Source organism: Lepidochelys kempii, chromosome 2 (genome assembly GCF_965140285.1).
Source record: "Lepidochelys kempii isolate rLepKem1 chromosome 2, rLepKem1.hap1, whole genome shotgun sequence".
Lineage (NCBI taxonomy): Eukaryota > Metazoa > Chordata > Testudines > Cheloniidae > Lepidochelys > Lepidochelys kempii.
This window is the reverse complement of record NC_136381.1, coordinates 88,080,155-88,098,362: the sequence shown is the minus strand read 5'-3', so window position 1 is coordinate 88,098,362 and position 18,208 is coordinate 88,080,155. Positions and strand designations below refer to the sequence as shown.

General features: G+C 38.1%; 1 protein-coding gene across 9 annotated transcripts in view; it reads right to left on the bottom strand.

Moving 5' to 3' along the window:
* Positions 1–18,208, bottom strand: part of PTPRM (protein tyrosine phosphatase receptor type M) — an 835,052-nt gene that overhangs the window by 354,677 nt on the left and 462,167 nt on the right. For all 9 annotated transcript variants that reach the window (XM_073331568.2, XM_073331567.2, XM_073331560.2 and 6 more), the window contains one exon: positions 17,833–18,126. In XM_073331568.2, coding sequence (XP_073187669.1) covers positions 17,833–18,126 — 294 coding nt within the window. The remainder of the gene's footprint in view (positions 1–17,832; positions 18,127–18,208) is intronic.

Sequence of the window (18,208 nt, the reverse complement as noted above, 5' to 3'; positions counted from 1 at the left end):
CTGACCCACAAGATATAATAAATCTTATTTCTTTTAAAGCCATCACATTTTCCTAATGCAATCAGCCTTGAATAAGCATGCCTCTAAGGCATTTTTGCAAGTTGCTCAGACTTAATACAAGGAAACACACAAACAACAAGGCTTTAAATGTGGCAAGGGAATGGAAAATACCATTATGAACTTGAAGTTCATATTACAAAGACCGGCTGAAATGAGGAAAATGGTATATTTGTGTTTTAATGACTTCCAAAAAAGCATTTACAGAATCTGCAACTGCAAATTATCCAACAAATTAAGATCTGTAGGTATTGATGGATGCAAACTGCAAGTAATAAAACAATTATACTGGAATCAGAAGGTAATTGTAATGGTAGATGAAAATGAAAATCTAATAGAGATCAAGAGGAGTGAGAGAAGGTTGTATAGTGTCACCAACTTTATTCAACATTTATAACGAGCATTTGATGAAATTAATGAAGAAACAGAAGAAGATATTAAAATGAATGGAGAATGGATTAATAACCTTTGCTATACAGAAGACAATACTGTTGGTGGATTCAGAAGAAGGTCTGATGAAGCTGGTGGAGATTATATATGAATATGGCAAAGAATATGATCTAGAGTTGAATGTGGGCACGACAAGAACAATGGTGGTATGTAAGGATTCTGGGAAAACATGAAAGATTCCTATGAACTGCAAACTGGTACATCGTGAGAAATTACTTCTACATAAGAAGCATCTTACGGAAGATGGAAGATCAGATATTGAAGTTAGCACCATAATAACAAGAGCAGAAAAGACATTCTGGAAGAATAAACATCTGATCAGAAGGGACCACATAACCAGTGAAAAAATATTGGTGATTATTGGAAGTCAGCAAATCCTAGTCAGACATGTCATGAAATGAAATATTTGATTTGTGGGGTGTGTTTTGCAAGGTTCAGTGGGCTATGCATATTTTCAGGCATCAGGAGGGAAAGCTGATGGCCAAAAACACGAGGAAAGAAAAGAAGACCTTGGATGGATCAAGGGGACTATTGAATCACAAAGAGGTTAGTAGAGGATCCCACAGAATGGGATATCAAGGTTGCAAACTTTTCAGTAAAGGAGACACTGCATAAGAAAAAGAAGAACAGAGTCGAATCTAACTAATCTTATTTCCATTTGAGCCATCAAATATAACCTTATCTTATATCAGATTTGAAAAGAGAAGAGAAGAGAGTCAAATCAAACTTGGACAAGCCTTGACCATCCTTTTAAAAAAATCTCCAAAAAATAGTGTCAAATGGTTTCATACAAAAGGTTTTGTCTCTACTATAACATTAGCACATCATCGTCTAAAATATATATATGGAAGCCCTAGGAAGATTGAGATGGGAGTTAATCAAAAGAAATTTTCAATTTGAAATTTACAGTAAGAGATTAGCTCTCTTAAAAAGACAAGAAAACTTTCATATGGTATAGTGAAGAATTTCACAGATAATGGTTTATATACTATGGTCAAGGAGCTCTTGACATGACTTGAGAAGGAGCAAAATTCTGCTCTCACATCACTCATAGCCTCATTGAAGTCAGTGGGATTGCAAGGGGTTTCAGGACATATTTTAGCCCAAAGCTTCTTATAAAACATCCAAGAAAAGTTGCCAGTTTGGGTTACTAGTATAAACCAAAATCAGCCAGGTCTCATTGGCTTATTTTCGTGTTTTAAAACAAAATTGCTTGGAATAACAGCAGTAGAGTTAATAGAATTATCTACTATAATCAGGTTTCAGAGGAACAGCCGTGTTAGTCTGTATTCGCAAAAAGAAAAGGAGGACTTGTGGCACCTTAGAGACTAACCAATTTATTTGAGCATGAGCTTTCGTGAGCTACAGCTCACTTCATCAGATGTTTACCGTGGAAACTGCAGCAGACTTTATATACACACAGAAATCATGAAACAATACCTCCTCCCACCCCACTGTCCTGCTGGTAATAGCTTATCTAAAGTGATCAACAGGTGGGCCATTTCCAGCACAAATCCAGGTTTTCTCACCCTCCACCCCCCCACACAAATTCACTCTCCTGCTGGTGCTAGCCCATCCAAAGTGACAACTCTTTACATAATCAAGTCGGGCTATTTCCTGCATAGATCAAGGTTTTCTCACATCCCCCCCACCCCCATACACACACAAACTCACTCTCCTGCTGGTAATAGCTCATCTAAACTGACCATTCTCCAGGTTTAAATCCAAGTTAAACCAGAACATCTGGGGGGGGGGGTAGGAAAAAACAAGAGGAAACAGGCTACCTTGCATAATGACTTAGCCACTCCCAGTCTCTATTTAAGCCTAAATTAATAGTATCCAATTTGCAAATGAATTCCAATTCAGCAGTTTCTCGCTGGAGTCTGGATTTGAAGTTTTTTTGTTTTAAGATAGCGACCTTCATGTCTGTGATTGCGTGACCAGAGAGATTGAAGTGTTCTCCGACTGGTTTATGAATGTTATAATTCTTGACATCTGATTTGTGTCCATTTATTCTTTTACGTAGAGACTGTCCAGTTTGACCAATGTACATGGCAGAGGGGCATTGCTGGCACATGATGGCATAGATCACATTGGTGGATGTGCAGGTGAACGAGCCTCTGATAGTGTGGCTGATGTTATTAGGCCCTGTGATGGTGTCCCCTGAATAGATATGTGGGCACAATTGGCAACGGGCTTTGTTGCAAGGATAAGTTCCTGGGTTAGTGGTTCTGTTGTGTGGTATGTGGTTGTTGGTGAGTATTTGCTTCAGGTTGCGGGGCTGTCTGTAGGCAAGGACTGGCCTGTCTCCCAAGACTTGTGAGAGTGTTGGGTCATCCTTTAGGATAGGTTGTAGATCCTTAATAATGCGTTGGAGGGGTTTTAGTTGGGGGCTGAAGGTGACGGCTAGTGGTGTTCTGTTATTTTCTTTGTTAGGCCTGTCCTGTAGTAGGTAACTTCTGGGAACTCTTCTGGCTCTATCAATCTGTTTCTTTACTTCTGCAGGTGGGTATTGTAGTTGTAAGAAAGCTTGACAGAGATCTTGTAGGTGTTTGTCTCTGTCTGAGGGGTTGGAGCAAATGCGGTTGTATCGCAGAGCTTGGCTGTAGACGATGGATCGTGTGGTGTGGTCAGGGTGAAAGCTGGAGGCATGCAGGTAGGAATAGCGGTCAGTAGGTTTACGGTATAGGGTGGTGTTTATGTGGCCATTGTTTATTAGCACTGTAGTGTCCAGGAAGTGGATCTCTTGTGTGGACTGGACCAGGCTGAGGTTGGTGGTGGGATGGAAATTGTTGAAATCATGGTGGAATTCCTCAAGGGCTTCTTTTCCATGGGTCCAGATGATGAAGATGTCATCAATATAGCGCATATCAGATAATCAGATTACTTTCTGGTTCTTTCAAACCAAAAATTTCTGCTTCCTTTTAACGTTCATCTTTGATGAATGCTTTCAATTTTCCTCAGCAGTGATTTTTCTGTGACACACCATTATCCAGTCACAAAATATAATATCATGAAAAATACTGCACATGTAACCATATACCTCAGGTAGTTATTAGCATGCTGCTGCTCTAGAATAACACTACACATCTTATTGTGTGCTATTGCTTGTACACGGAGTGCTGTCCAAACTTGTGGCTACAAAGGGGAATGTGAAGAGATCAAAAGACTTTTGTGGGAGGGTGGGGAGGAGAGAGAAGAAGGCACATGATTTTTGTAGCCCAGGCCACAAATGAAAAAGAAACCTAGAAACTACTACAGTGCTAGTTAACTACCGAATGTCTCCTATTTCCACAGACCTCTTGCTACAAATTTAAAGAATATGACTTGGAGATTCCACTACATTCCATTAATTATAGTGGGTTGGTGAGCTTCAGAAAAGCCAGAAGCTTATAATTTTCTCTCAGGTCTTCTAATTTCCCATTGAGAATGGCCAACTCTCATATAAAACTAGTACAATCCTTCATTCTTTTCCTTCTCCCCCACTCCCACTTTAGACCATCTCAATCTTTAATTTTAGAAAAGCTACTCAATTTTTGAGAGTCTTCTACTCTGTTTCTCTTAATCAAGTTTTAGGACAAATGTTTAAAAGAATATCAGTCCTTCAGCTCTGAGTGGGTGAAACCCAAAACTTATTTGCCCATGGTTGCTCCCACATCCTCCTTTGAACCCATACAATGTCATTCCATTGTGGTGCTTCAGGGCAATGCCTCAGCATTGTGTTACAACACAAGATTGCTACTACTGTCTTTGTGGGAGAAGATGAGTCTGTAGCCACAACCTCCCATATAATATGACAGCCTTGAAACACTGTCAAGGGTTTTTTTCCCCCCAAAATCATTTAAAAAACAGATTTTAGCACTGTTGCTCATGGAAGCCTAGAACTGAAACCTATCAGACCTTAGCAAAACTAATTTTCCTCTATCTCGTGTGCATACTGGTTTATTATTGTAGGACTGCACGGGCATTGTTTTGTTTTAACCAATAGATGAGCAATTAAGAGTTGATTTGGGGAAAAATTAGATTGTCCAAACATATACAGATTTTAAAATCAAACTACATTTGGCACCTACCAACCTGGGTGGTTTTATTTTAATTTCACATAGGAATCTCTCAACATCTCATGTTCTCTTAACACCATATATTGAATAGAAGCATAGAATTTCATCGATAACTTTTAATGTTTTATTTATCTTATTGTTTTACTTTACTTTAGCATCACAAAATTCTCTGGAAAGCATAGCAGCTACATGTATTTTGTCAAGTATCTGCTGAGCTAAGTTGCTAAGCCTGAAACTGATGTTTGCATAATACAGTCATATTTTACTATACATATTACATATATTACTATACAAAAATCACTTTTAAGTTTACCATCTTATCTCATTAGATACGTATTAATGAGAGAGATAGAGAGCTGTAACAGTGCCTATGGTTAAGTTTGCCTATTACTTGTTTTTAGACGCTTATATACTTTGCCAGACACTAAACATTTGGACTGCTTGACCTCTGCCTCAGACTGGATATTTTTTGAAAGACTGAGCAAAGAGTTCAGGGGTTTCTAAGAAATGAGATTGGGGGACATTGTGTCAATGTTAAACATTCCCCTCCAATCATTTTTTTAAGAGCTATAGCATTCTCCAGGGTTTGGATCAGGAACTTTAGATTTGTCACGGAAATAGTCCTCGGTGAGAAAGGTCCCTTCTGCTGTCCCCATGAGAATCAGCCCAGATGTAACAGCTGTAAGACTGAAAAAAATCACCATTTGCACATGCTCAGTAGATCTTGGAAGATATACTTCAGTTCAGCCTTTCCTCTCTTGTAGTAGACATGTCCCTTCCCGCACATGGCCCAACCCTAAGCCACAAATGTAAGGGGAAGAGTGTAGGGCTATTGCCACTGGCCTATGCTGCCCCAGCACAGGGTAAATTCCCCTGGGTGGATGGTCTTACTCCTTTATGGCCCCATATGTAACTGGGGAGGCATATGCTGTAGCAGGAGCTAAACCATGGCCCTGGGACTGCACGGGTTTGATCCAACACACACTAAAATCAAATAGGAGCCCTGCAACCTGGCCTCTCTCTTCGCTGTGCGTAGGATGAGCATTGTTACAGAAGATAACAGACAATTAACTCTAGTAGTGGCCCTTAAAACTTCCCAGTTGTCTTTGGTACCTCAGGCTCTGTCACTATCACTGAGGCCTGCAATCAGATCCAGGTCACCGACTCTGGCTCCACCTGAAGAACTGGGATTTAAGCATTTGCAATTAGGTAATATCTGAACTTGAAGTATTGAAGGTATTTCCTGTAATAAATAAACTTGCAGAGATTAAAAAAGTAAAAATTTAATTGCTAAAAACTGTCCTTCAAATTTTGTCATTAAGGTAAAGAGAACAACAATCTGCAAGGCCTTCAGCTCATGTAATATCTTAAAATCCATCATGATGGCACAACAGAGGAAAGACAACATGAATTGTACAGCTTAATAAGCAGTGATTTGTTAGTTAAAAGATTAACAGTAGAATGGTAGTAGGGGCAGAAGTAATTTATCATTAAAAATTTACTAGACGGTATATGAAAGTTATCACTCTGTTAATAGTCTTTTTTCAAATCAGTTGTTCAGTGTACTGCGCAATACATTGCACTTTAGCAGTTTAGCACAGACTGTAACATTGTAATACAGGACAAAATAAATTAACTGGAAAATTCACCCTCAACTATTTTCTGATACTAATAGCACAGAAATAGATATATATATACACACACAAAAATAGGAAAATACTGAATCAAAGAACAACTTTTCTACATATGCAAGAATCTTCTTTTGACATTAGAGCTTTATTGGCATAAAGTTTTTCCTTTAAATTGTAAAGAGAGAGAGAGAGAGAGAGTGTGTGTATTAAAAGATTGTCATAACCAAAGATCATTCATATACATTTATGCATTTTATACATACTATATACACACACACATATATATATATATACACACATACATGTATATGAATGATCTTTGGTTATGACAATCTTTTAAATATACTTTTGTAAAAAATGAGTGATTTTTGACCTCTTACTTTGAGAATATGACATTATCATAAACTATCTTTGAAATTATTGACTCAGATGTTTTGCACACATCCACACTTGCAAAACCTTATAGGAATGCCTGGGGTGGTCTTACAATGGCTTCACTCCTTCCTCTATGAGATCCCAGACTGCAGTACCGATTATCACTCTTCCCCTCCAAGGGCTCTGAGGTGCAGGATTCTATCTGGTCATCCAGACAATATATACAATCTGTATGCAATCTCCCTAGGAAGGTTGTGAGCTGCAATGCTCCAAGATCAAAATTTCTATGAGAACCAGCTATATGAAGTTCATTCCAGATAAGACAGAAGCACTGGTAGTTGGTACAGCAAAACACGGAAGAATGGTCATGGGCTGTGTTGGTGCCTTCTACTGAAGATGTCGGACCTTTTAACAACAAGGTTTTTCATCTTGACGTGTTGCTAGAACAAATATTGCTCTTGGATTCTCAAGTAGCATCTGTGCCTGTGACTCTTAAGTTCCCCCTCCCTCATCTAAGGTTAGACAGGATGCCTTTCCTTATTGATAAAGACCTTATCACAATTAGATCACCTTCAGGTTGTGCTCTACATAGGATGACCTTTGAAGGTATATGGAAGCTTCATCTAGTGCAGAATGCATCTTCTTATATCATGCTCTAGGGGAGTCAATATTAGCATATATAATCAGTACTGTGTGCCTTGAATTGGATAGCAAGTCACCTCCAAGTAAAATTCAAGATGAAAGGAAAACTAAATTGCACACATACAAAATGGGAAATGACTACCTACGAAGAAGTACTGCGGACTGGGATCTAGGGGTTATAGGAGGATCACAAGCGAAATATGTAGCATTGTTGCAAAATAAAGTGAACAACATTCTGGGATGTTTTAACAGGAGTGTTGTAAGCAAGACATAAGAAGTAATTCTTCCACTCTACTCCACGCTGATAAGGCCTCAACTGGAGTATTGTGTCCAGTTCTGGGCTCCACATTTGAGGAAAGATGTGGACAAATTGGAGTAAGTCCAGAGGAGAGAAACAAAAATGACTAAAGATCTAGAAAACATGACCAATGAGGAAAGACTGAAAAAAATGGATTTGTTTCATCTGGAAAAGAGAAGACTGAGCGGGGAGATAACAGTTTTCAAGTACATAAAAGATTGTTACAAGGAGGAGGGTGAAAAATTGTTCTTGTTAACCTCTAAAGATAGGAGAAGCAGCAATAGGCTTAAATTGCAGCAAGGGTGGTTTAGGTTGAACATTAGGAAAAACTTCCTGTCACTGTAGTTAAGCATTTAAACAGACTGCCAAGGGAGATTGTGGAATCTCCATCATTGGAGGTTTTAAAGAACAGGTTAGACAAACACCTCTCAGGAATGGTCTAGACAATACGTGGTCCTGCCTTGAATTCAGGGGACTGGACTAGACTAGATGCCCTACTGAGGCATTTCTTGTATTCTAGTAGTGTCTAGAAGCCCCATCAGGACATAGAATCACAGAATCATAGAACTGGAAGGGACCTCGAGTGATCATTTAGTCCAGTCCTCTGCACTCGTTGCAGGACCAAGTATTATCTAGATCATCCCTGACAGGTGTTTGTCTGAGCTGCTCTTAAAAATCTCCAATGATGGAGACTCCACAACCTCCCCAGGCAATTTATTCCAGTGCTTAACCATCCTGATAGTTAGGAAGTTTTTCCTAATATCCAACCTAAACCTCCCTTGCTGCAATTTAAGCCTATTGCTTTTTGTCCTATCCTCAGAGGTTAAGAAAAAAATTTCTTCCTCCTTATTGTAACAACCTTTTACATACTTGAAAACCATTATCACGTTCCCTCTCTGTCTTCTCTTTTCCAGATTAAACAAACCCACTTTTTTCAATCTTCCCTCACAGGTCATGTTTTCTAGACCCTTCATCATTTTTGTTGCTCTTATCTGGACTCTCTTCAATTTGTTCACATCCTTCCTGAAATGTGGTGCCCAGAACTGGACACAATATCTCAGTTGAGGCCTAATCAGCGCAGAATAGAGCGGAATTTTTGGCAACAGTGTTACAATGTTGACTCATATTTAGCTTGTGGTCCACTATGACCCCCAGATCCCTTTCCGCAGTACTCCCTTCCTAGGCAGTCATTTCCCATTTTGTTTGTGTGCAACTAATTGTTCCTTACTAAGTGAAGTACTTTGCATTTCTCCTTATTGAATGTCATCCTATTTACTTCAGACCATTTCTCCAGTTTGTCCAGATCATTTTGAATTTAAATCCTACCTTCTAAAGCACTTGCAACCCCTCCCAGCTTGGTATCGTCCGCAAACTTTATAAGTGTACTCTCTATGCCATTATCTAAATCATTAATTAAGGTATTGAACAGAACCGGACCCAGAACCAATCCCTGTGGGACCCCACTCATTATGCCCTTCCAGCATGACTATGAACCACTGATAACTACTGTCTGGGAACAGTTTTCCAACCAGTTTTCCACCATCCTTATAGTAGCTCCATCTAGGTTGCATTTCCCTAGTTTATGAGAAGTATCAAAAGCTTTACTAAAGTCAAGATATACCACGTCTAACGCTTCCCCCATCCACAAGGCTTGTTACCCTGTCAAAGAAAGCTATCAGGTTGGTTTGACATGATTTGTTCTTGACAAATACATGCTGACTGTTACTCATCAACTTATTATCTTCTAGATGTTTGCAAATTGATTGCTTAGTTATTTGGGACAGTATTCAGGGGGATAATTTGCTCTTGTGCCCTTAATAATGTCTCTTTGAAAAACTGCCAACTATCTTCAATTGTTTTTCCCCTTAGACTTGCTTACCATGGGATCTTACTACCAACTCCCTGAGTTTGCTAAAGTCTGCCTTCTTGAAATCCATAGTCTTTATTTTGCTGTTCTCCCTCCTACCATTCCTTAGAATCATGAACTCTATCATTTCATGATCACTTGCACTCAAGCTGCCTTCCACTTTCAAATTCTCAACCAGTTCCTCCCTATTTGTCAAAATCAAATCTAGAACAGCCTCTCCCCAAGAAGCTGTCTCCAACTTCTGAAATAAAAAATTGTCTGCAATACGTTCCAAGAATTTATTGGATAATCTGTGCCCTGCTGTTTTATTTTCCCAACGGATCTCTGGATAGTTGAAGTCCCCCATCACCACCAACTCCTGTGATTTGGATCATTTTGTTAGCTGTTTAAAAAAGCCTCATCCACCTCTTCTTCCTGGTTACATGGTCTGTAGTAGATGCCTACCATGACATCACCCTTGTTTTTTACCTCTTTTATCCTTACCCAGAGATTTTCAACAAGTCTGTCCCCTATTTCTATCTCAAACTCAGTCCAAGTGTATACATTTTTAATATATAAGGCAACACCTCCTCCCTTTTTTCCTTGCCTGTCCTTCCTGAGCAAGCTGTACCCTTCTATACCAATATTCCAGTCACACATATTATCCCACCATGTATCTGAGATGCCCACTGTTGTAGTGTTCTCTATATATAGGGATATAAATATAATCCCTATAAAAACTCTAGTAAAAAAATCCTATGATAATCATACGAAGACACCATACTCTGTAGTCATTCATTTTTACCTCTTTTTCAATTTTAAACTTCTTCTTAGCTTTTTAAGAATCCCTGGTCCTAGAGCACCTTGCTTACCGGTAGCCTGAGAGAGCCTGTATTTCCTGATCATATTCACTTGATGTCTATCCAAAGATACCACTTGCACGCAACTTCCAAAGGAAGAATGTCATGAGGTTGCAATGCTGGAGAAAAGACAAGAATGTAGAATGCAATCTTTGGAATCAGAATTTTTCCTAAGGTTAATCTCTGTCTGGACTAAGGAGACATTTTTGATTCTCTAATTTGAGTAGAAACACAGGTCTCCTGAGCCTCCATAGAGGACCCTCACAGAGATTCTACTTCTGGTTGAAGAGCATTAATTGTGGATAGAGGGACAGAGACCAGGCTCACGTAAAAAAATGAAATCTATTTGCAAAGTGTCACTCTGAGTTACTGTATGCCATGATTAAACAACCAATACTTTTTCATCTGCTTTTATAATCAATTAAATAAATGCCTAAGGAATTGGCACTTTCCTTTTTAAGTAACTAACAATGCAGAGTGGTATTTGGCAGTGAAAGGTTCTTCTGAAAGAATAAATGCTTATATTGATAATCTTGAATTATAAATTATAGCTCTCTAATTCTCTCTCTTATAAAAATGAATGTTCTTCACAATCTAGCCATACATGTCAGATAAAAAGATGAAACTTTTATAATGGAAATGTAATTATAGTAGAAGTTTAGCCAGTTGTCATTCCAAAGCAATCCATAATTATGCACAGGTCATAAAAAGTTATATTTTGTCATTTACGTGGCCAAACATGCCAGTTATACATCAAGTCATCTTCTTAAAAATGAACACTGTACAACAGTAATGAAGTGAATTACTGAACAGACTTTTTAAAAAAAGGGGATTGCAAATAAAATCGCTCTAGAAATTGTTAAAATTAACAGCAGCTGACCACATAGTTTGATTTTTATTTTCACAATGCATTAATTTTAATATCCAAAATGCCAATCAAGACTGATTAAATAGTTACTACATTCGTTTTAAATGTATTTTCTCAGTATACGTAGTGCTAGCAGCTAACAAAGTCCAATGTAAACATTATTTATTTTCCAGAACATCCTTTCTGGACCAAAACACTCAAACAAATTACACAAACCCAAAACACTTCCTGACTACATTAATTTGTCCCTTCCAAGAAATCTAATCCAGCTAAGGAGACGCAGTGACAAATATGGGCAGACACTCAGATTTTTTTTTTAACATCTGTTGTTCTTAGAACAATAAAAAGGATGCTACAAAGACACTTTGAGATTAGATATGAAAATGTGGCTTAACTCAGATACCAGTAGCTAGTACTATAAATTTGAAAATCTAGGTGTTAAGAATATTTTAGATGAATGGTCATGTACTCATTCTAAAAGGATCATCTGAGGAACAAGATTACATTGGCTCTGGAATCTACCAGTCCTAAGTCATAACCTTATTAACAGCCCTATTTCTATTGGTGGATCACACTTTTCTCTTAACACAGTATTCCATATTTACATTCTGTACTACGGTTTCTTGTGTTCATATTCAATTGCCTTTGATAATTGACATTTGCATACTTATATTCTTAATATTCAAGCTTTTTCACTTGTCTGTAATCAGCCTAATATAATTATGGGTTAGCTTCCACCTGGACTTCATGCAGATGTGCAATGAACATAAGAACAGCAATACTGGGTCAGACCAAAGGTCCATCAAGCCAAGTATCCTGTCCTCTGATAGTGGCAAATGGCATGTGCCCCAAAGGGAATGAATAGACAGGTTATCACCAAGTGATCCATGCCCTATCACCCAATCCTAGCTTCTGGCAAACAGAGGCTAGGGACACCATTCCTGCCTTATAGAATCATAGAATATCAGAGTTGGAAGAGACCTCAGGAGGTCATCTAGTCCAACCCCCTGCTCAAAGCAGGCACAATCCCCAATTTTTGCCCCAGATCCCTAAATGGCCCCTTCAAGGATTGAACTCACAACCCTGGGTTTAGCAGGCCAATGCTCAAACCACTGAGCTATCCCTCCCCCCTTATAGCCATTGATGGACCTATCTTCCATGAATCTATCTAGCTCCCTTTTGAACCCTGTTATAGTACTGGCCTTCACAACCCCCTCTGGCAAGGAGTTCCAGAGGTTGACAGTGTGTTGTGTGAAAAAATACTTTCCATTATTTGTTTTTAACCTGCTACCTATTAATTTCATTTGGTGGCCCCTTGTTCTTGTATTATGAGAAGGAGTAAATAACACTTCCTTATTTACTTTCTCTATACCACTCATGATTTTATAGACCTCTATCAGATCCCCCCTTGGTCGCCTCTTTTCCAAGCTGAAAAGTCCCATTTTATTAACCTCTCCTCAGATGGAAGCCGTTCTATACCCCTAATCATTTTTGTTGCCTGTTTCTGAACCTTTTCCAATTCCAATATATCTTTTTTGAGATGAGGCGACCACATCTGCACACAGTATTCAAGGTTTTGGCGTACCATGGATTTATATAGAGGCAATATATTTTCTGTCTTATTATCTACCCCTTTCCTGATGATTCCCAACATTCTATTCGCTTTTTTGACTGCCGCTGCACACTGAGTGGATGATTTCAGAGAACTATCCACAATGACTCCAAGATCTCTTTCTTGAGTGGTAACAGCTTAGTTAGACCCTATCATTGTATATGTATAGTCAGAATTATGTTTTCCAATGTGCATTACTTTGCATTTATCAACATTAAATTTCATCTGTCATTTTGTTGCCCAGTCACCCAGTTTTGTGAGAGCCTTTTGGAGCTCTTCGCAGTCTGCCTGGGACTTAACTATCTTGAGTAGTTTTGTATCATCTGCAAAGTTTGCCACCTTACTGTTTACCCCTTTTTCCAGATCATTTATGAATATGTTAACTAGGACTGAGTCCAGTACAGATCCCTGGGGGACACCACTATTTACCTCTCTCCATTCTGAAAACTGACCATTTATTCCTACCCTTTGTTTCCTATCTTTTAACCAGTTACCAAACCATGAGAGAACCCTCCCTCTTATCCCATGACTGTTTATTTTGCTTAAGAGCCTTTAGTGAGGGACCTTCTCAAAGGCTTTCTGAAAATTTAAATACACTATATCCACTGGATCTCCTTTTTCCGCATGCTTGTTGACCCCTTCAAAGAATTCTAGTAGATTGGTGATTTCCCTTTACAAAAACCATGTTCACTATTTCCCAACAAATTATGTTCATCTACGTGCCTGACAATTTAGTTCTTTATGATAGTTTCAACCAATTTGCCCGGTACTGAAGTGAGGCTTACTGGTGGGAGAGGGCACATGGAATCTTTCCCCACACATTTGTGTGGCCCACATGAGGGCCAGGCAGAATTTGAGCGCCACAGGGCAGACGCTGGTTCCTCTCTACTCCCTTGGGAGATGGAAATGGACAGAAAATGGCTCTAACCCCCAGAGTCTGACCAGTAAAGTTAGGGTCATTAGATACTGGGGGGGAGCAGCCTCTTAAAAGCACCTACTGCATTAGATACTGGGGGGAGGATGATCACAGAGAGGAGGGAGGAAGATTTCTTTCCTCACCTTCGCTCTTTCCAACAGCATCTCCCCAGCACCCAAATAATTTCCCCACACTGATAATGAAGTGTGGATTTTTACCTTAAAGCACAGAACAGCAACAGAAAATACAAAGTGCATAATTTAGCTTTTTTTTTAAATGAGAATTTTTTTTGTAAATCAGAACTAATTCTTCTTGCATTCACTATTCATTTGTAAAATAAGCCACAAGCCCTTGTCCTCCAAAAAGGGAGAGAAAATGCTGCCTAGAAACCCCATAGCCTGCTAGCCAGTGGAATGCTTATTCTCATTTCCCTTTTGTGAACCAGAGCAAATTTACCCTCTTTTAAACTATCTGGCTTATCAGCATGGAACTTTTATATGTTGCTGACCTTCTGGGACATCAACTTTATGGGATTCATTTCAAACAGATGACCCAAAACCTTAACTAGTTCTTTAGGATTGTTTCTTTTTGTTGTTTCAAATGTATTCAATACACAGAATCAATATGGCACAATGCTAAAGAAACAAAATCTAATATATGCTCACGTTGCTATGTAATGATTATGCGCCTTGTTTTCTTAAGTATTTGATGGGAATTAGGATTTCTTTGCTGTTTTATGGGAGATATTGTATGTTAACAACACTTTTTAAAACAAACATGTAAAAAAGTAAATCAAAACAAATCATGTATAAATAATATTATAGTTGTGGACCCAAAAAAAGCATGCAATCAAGGAAGGGATAACAGATAGCATGTATTTTAATATCCAAGCACAATGAGGGGCAACGTTAGTGGCCATATATTTTGCTTTACTATGTGCAGGTATTTTGAGAACAAAGAAAAGGAGTACTTGTGGCACCTTATAGACTAACAAACCTGTCATTATGCAATGTATTTTCAGTAAATTCACTATACTTTGCCTTATTTAAATTTCCTCAACACTGTGATATGGGCACAAAACTAATGTTAATTCTCAGGGCAATAATAATTGGTCCACATTCCATAGATGTATAGGGGTGTGTATGTGTGCACGTGTAGAGAGAGAGAGAGACAGAAAGCATGAGAATAATCAATGATGTACAGTATAACAGAAGTGTTCTCACAAATAATATAGTTGGTGCTCTCTTAGCAGCAGCCACCATTCCGCCCATGTCAAATTTTTGGAGTATGGTGGCTTATGATTCAAGTTTTAAATTCCAAACTCACCCCTATAGGTTTTGGTACCAGGTCAGACCCAAAACTAACAAGGGCCTTTTTTCTGGATCTGATTCAAATGTAGAAAGCTTGAGAGAGAAATTCAAGAGATTTCAGAGCCATACACCCAGAACCCTCACCATTGCTCTTCTCCAATCTGAACTCCTAACCCTAATCCAAGTCCAAACATCATCATCATCTCTTCAACCCACTTGACAGAAAAATCATCTGCATTTATATTCTGTTTCATCACAAGGAAACAAAGGACTTTTCAAAGTGTACCAATACTGCTCCACTGTGGATGATACTGCCAAATTAAGAGAGATTTTTTTCTTTATTTTCTTTCCATTCTATTTATAGATGCTTTTATTTAGTAGAGCTAGAGACAGCACTTGTCTATTATAAGCCCCTGAAATCTCATTCTGCCAAAATAAAAACATAGTTCAAGCACTTTGGAGAACTGTTATGATTATTGAATGTCTAACATGTGGCTTCAATTCTCAAAGTAGTACTCTAGACCCCAAGGGAACAGGCAAGCAGCATACAATTATTAAAGCAATTACAAAGATACAGTGGTTCTTCTCTTAAAAGCCTCCTGTATTATTCATTTTACGGTACACGTTTGAGAATGGCATCATTTCACTCCTACCCAATTTAATTACTTTGTTATTAGTTTATCAGCATCTCTTTTTTAACCCTTTGAACCAGTTATTAGCATGTCGCTCACTAGTAGTTAACCAACAACTACTACACCTTCAAAGCAGTGTCTCCAGACATAAAAAAAATCAATTTTTCACTCATCTTCCACTTTATGCATTTCATTTGAGAAAGGAATGCAGCAGGTTACTGGTTAGCTTAATGAAATCACAAATAATAGGGATATATTACAATAGTTTACCAGATAATAAAACACTTTCAGTGAATAATATTTTATGTGAATGGGTTTTTGTCTTAATGCTCCATAATACCTACCACTGAAATGACCGCAGAAAACATATGATGAATTTACACGTAATTAAAGTTCTGTATTCTCCCTGTAACTCTCTGGGTAATAATTCACACTAACTCATCTGACACTATGGTGTCTACTCATAGGAACAAGAAATCAAAATATAAAGAAAAATAGATTAGTTTTAAAGTACTTGGAGTGAGCCTGAAAGGAGTATATATAACCTGGAAAGATAATTATGTTTTATTCACTTAGGAAAGGCATCTTGGACTAGAGGCCCTTGTTAAAGGAACTCTATAATGGATTTTATGCCAAAATATTTACTGTCCTAAAATCATTATATTCTAATGAGGAAAATCTCGGAAATAAGAAATACATAGATACTTTGTGTTGCCTTTTTAGTCCTTTTTGTGTGTGTGTGTGGGGGGGGGGAGATTGTAAAAAAAACCCCTAAACATTCTAAGCAAAAAAACATACAAACCAACAAATAACACATAAAAAAATAACAAATCAGCCACTATTTACAATATAGTTTGGACACAATAGCATATTACTAGGAAGCTGAAAAAGTCACTATGTCTACATTTGACATCACATACAGAATAATCTGCACATTGTTGGATACTGTTTCTATTTGTAATACATTGTTTAATCACTTGCTGGTGCCTGGACAGTTATGTAAGAAGTAACTATCACCGAAGTCCAGTGGAGATTTGCCTAGTTATTTTCCGTATCTTTTCAAAAAGATCAATGTATACATCAGCTCTTTGAAGACTAGTATAAATTAATCCATACCAATGATTTCATTTCCTTTTCTTCAGAAGCTTTTCTTTTTGTCTCCTGCCAGCTTTACTGTCATGAGGGGGATTAAAAATGTTGGGGGAGAAATTCACATTAAAAATTTTAAACCCCATTGCATTGTATGTCCTTCTCTCCTCCTTCATCTCCAGTGTTAGTAGAGACTCAATATGAAATATGTCTAGGCCAAACTCAAATGGGGCACTATACTGTTATATGCAAATCTGCATGTAGTCCAGTTCACATGAAACAAACGTGTGTAAATCAGATTTGCTTACTATAATTCAGGTTCTGAAAGGGAAATTTGATTCTCAAAATCTGTCCCCCTAGTCTTAACTTCACCCTAGAAAACTCCTCAGTTTTAAAACAAATGTTTAAGTTCCATAAAAAATGATAATGAAAATGCTGACATCAAAAATGTTTTGTATCTCACAATCCTTCATTTATTCTTCGTACAGCTGAATAGCAAATTAATAACAATGCTAATATCACTGCTACTTTTCTACAGGATTATTATATATAATTGTGTTTCTACGATAGCCCTGCTTTGTATCCATTTACAAGCACATCAGCACCACTGATTACCACTTAACAATATAAGAGCCAAACTCTCTATACAACAAGATAAATCACTGTACCTCATTTAACAAAAGGACTCACTGACAGCCATCTGAGAAAGCTGCCCTTAGTTGAATCCCATATATTAATTGAGACACAACAGTAAACACATTTGCTATTATGAAGTCTATTTTTCCACATCATCTATAGACTTATGAATCTGCTACTGATGCCAAAAAATAGCTTGTAATGTGAGCTCAGAAAATAATGGACAAAAAAAGCTAGCATTGATGCAGGTAGGATATCATGAAATGAAGCCCAACAGTGTGCTGTACATCACGAAAGTGAAACTGCACTGTATTCTGCACTAATTATTACCAGTCACGAACAGGTATGATTTAATGTACCATGACTCTGTAGGTTGGCTTCAAGGTCACCATTCACAAAAGCTAAATGGTTTATACTTATAAGTATTCTGGACTTAGTTTCTGTGTCATGCAGGTTCAAGCTATACAGTGACAACTGTTAGTAAAGTAGCCTGCTGGTTTCAACCCAAGCAAACTGTTTACAATTTTCTGGCTTCCTTCTGGTACTCACCAGCACATTTTGTCCTTGTTTTGAGAGCTGGGCCTGGGGATCCGGTACCTCCTTCACCCGGTCTTGTAAGCAGCACACTGATTTCATATTCTGTATCAGGATCCAGGTGCCCGATTTTGTAGCTTGTGTAGTCTACTGGCTGTCTGTCATACCAGCTTCCACTTGACGTGCGATACTCTACCTCCCTCTCAATGATCGGCCCATCCCCATTGATGGAATTAGCATTCAACTCTATCCATAAATAGGTTGCACCAACTGAAGACAACTGAGGTGGCGCAATGGGAACAGGTGGCTCTGTAACAAAAAGAATTGGAAAAAGTTATTCTACCAATATTTGTTTCTACTTCCAAAACATTCAAACAACAATCTTTACTAA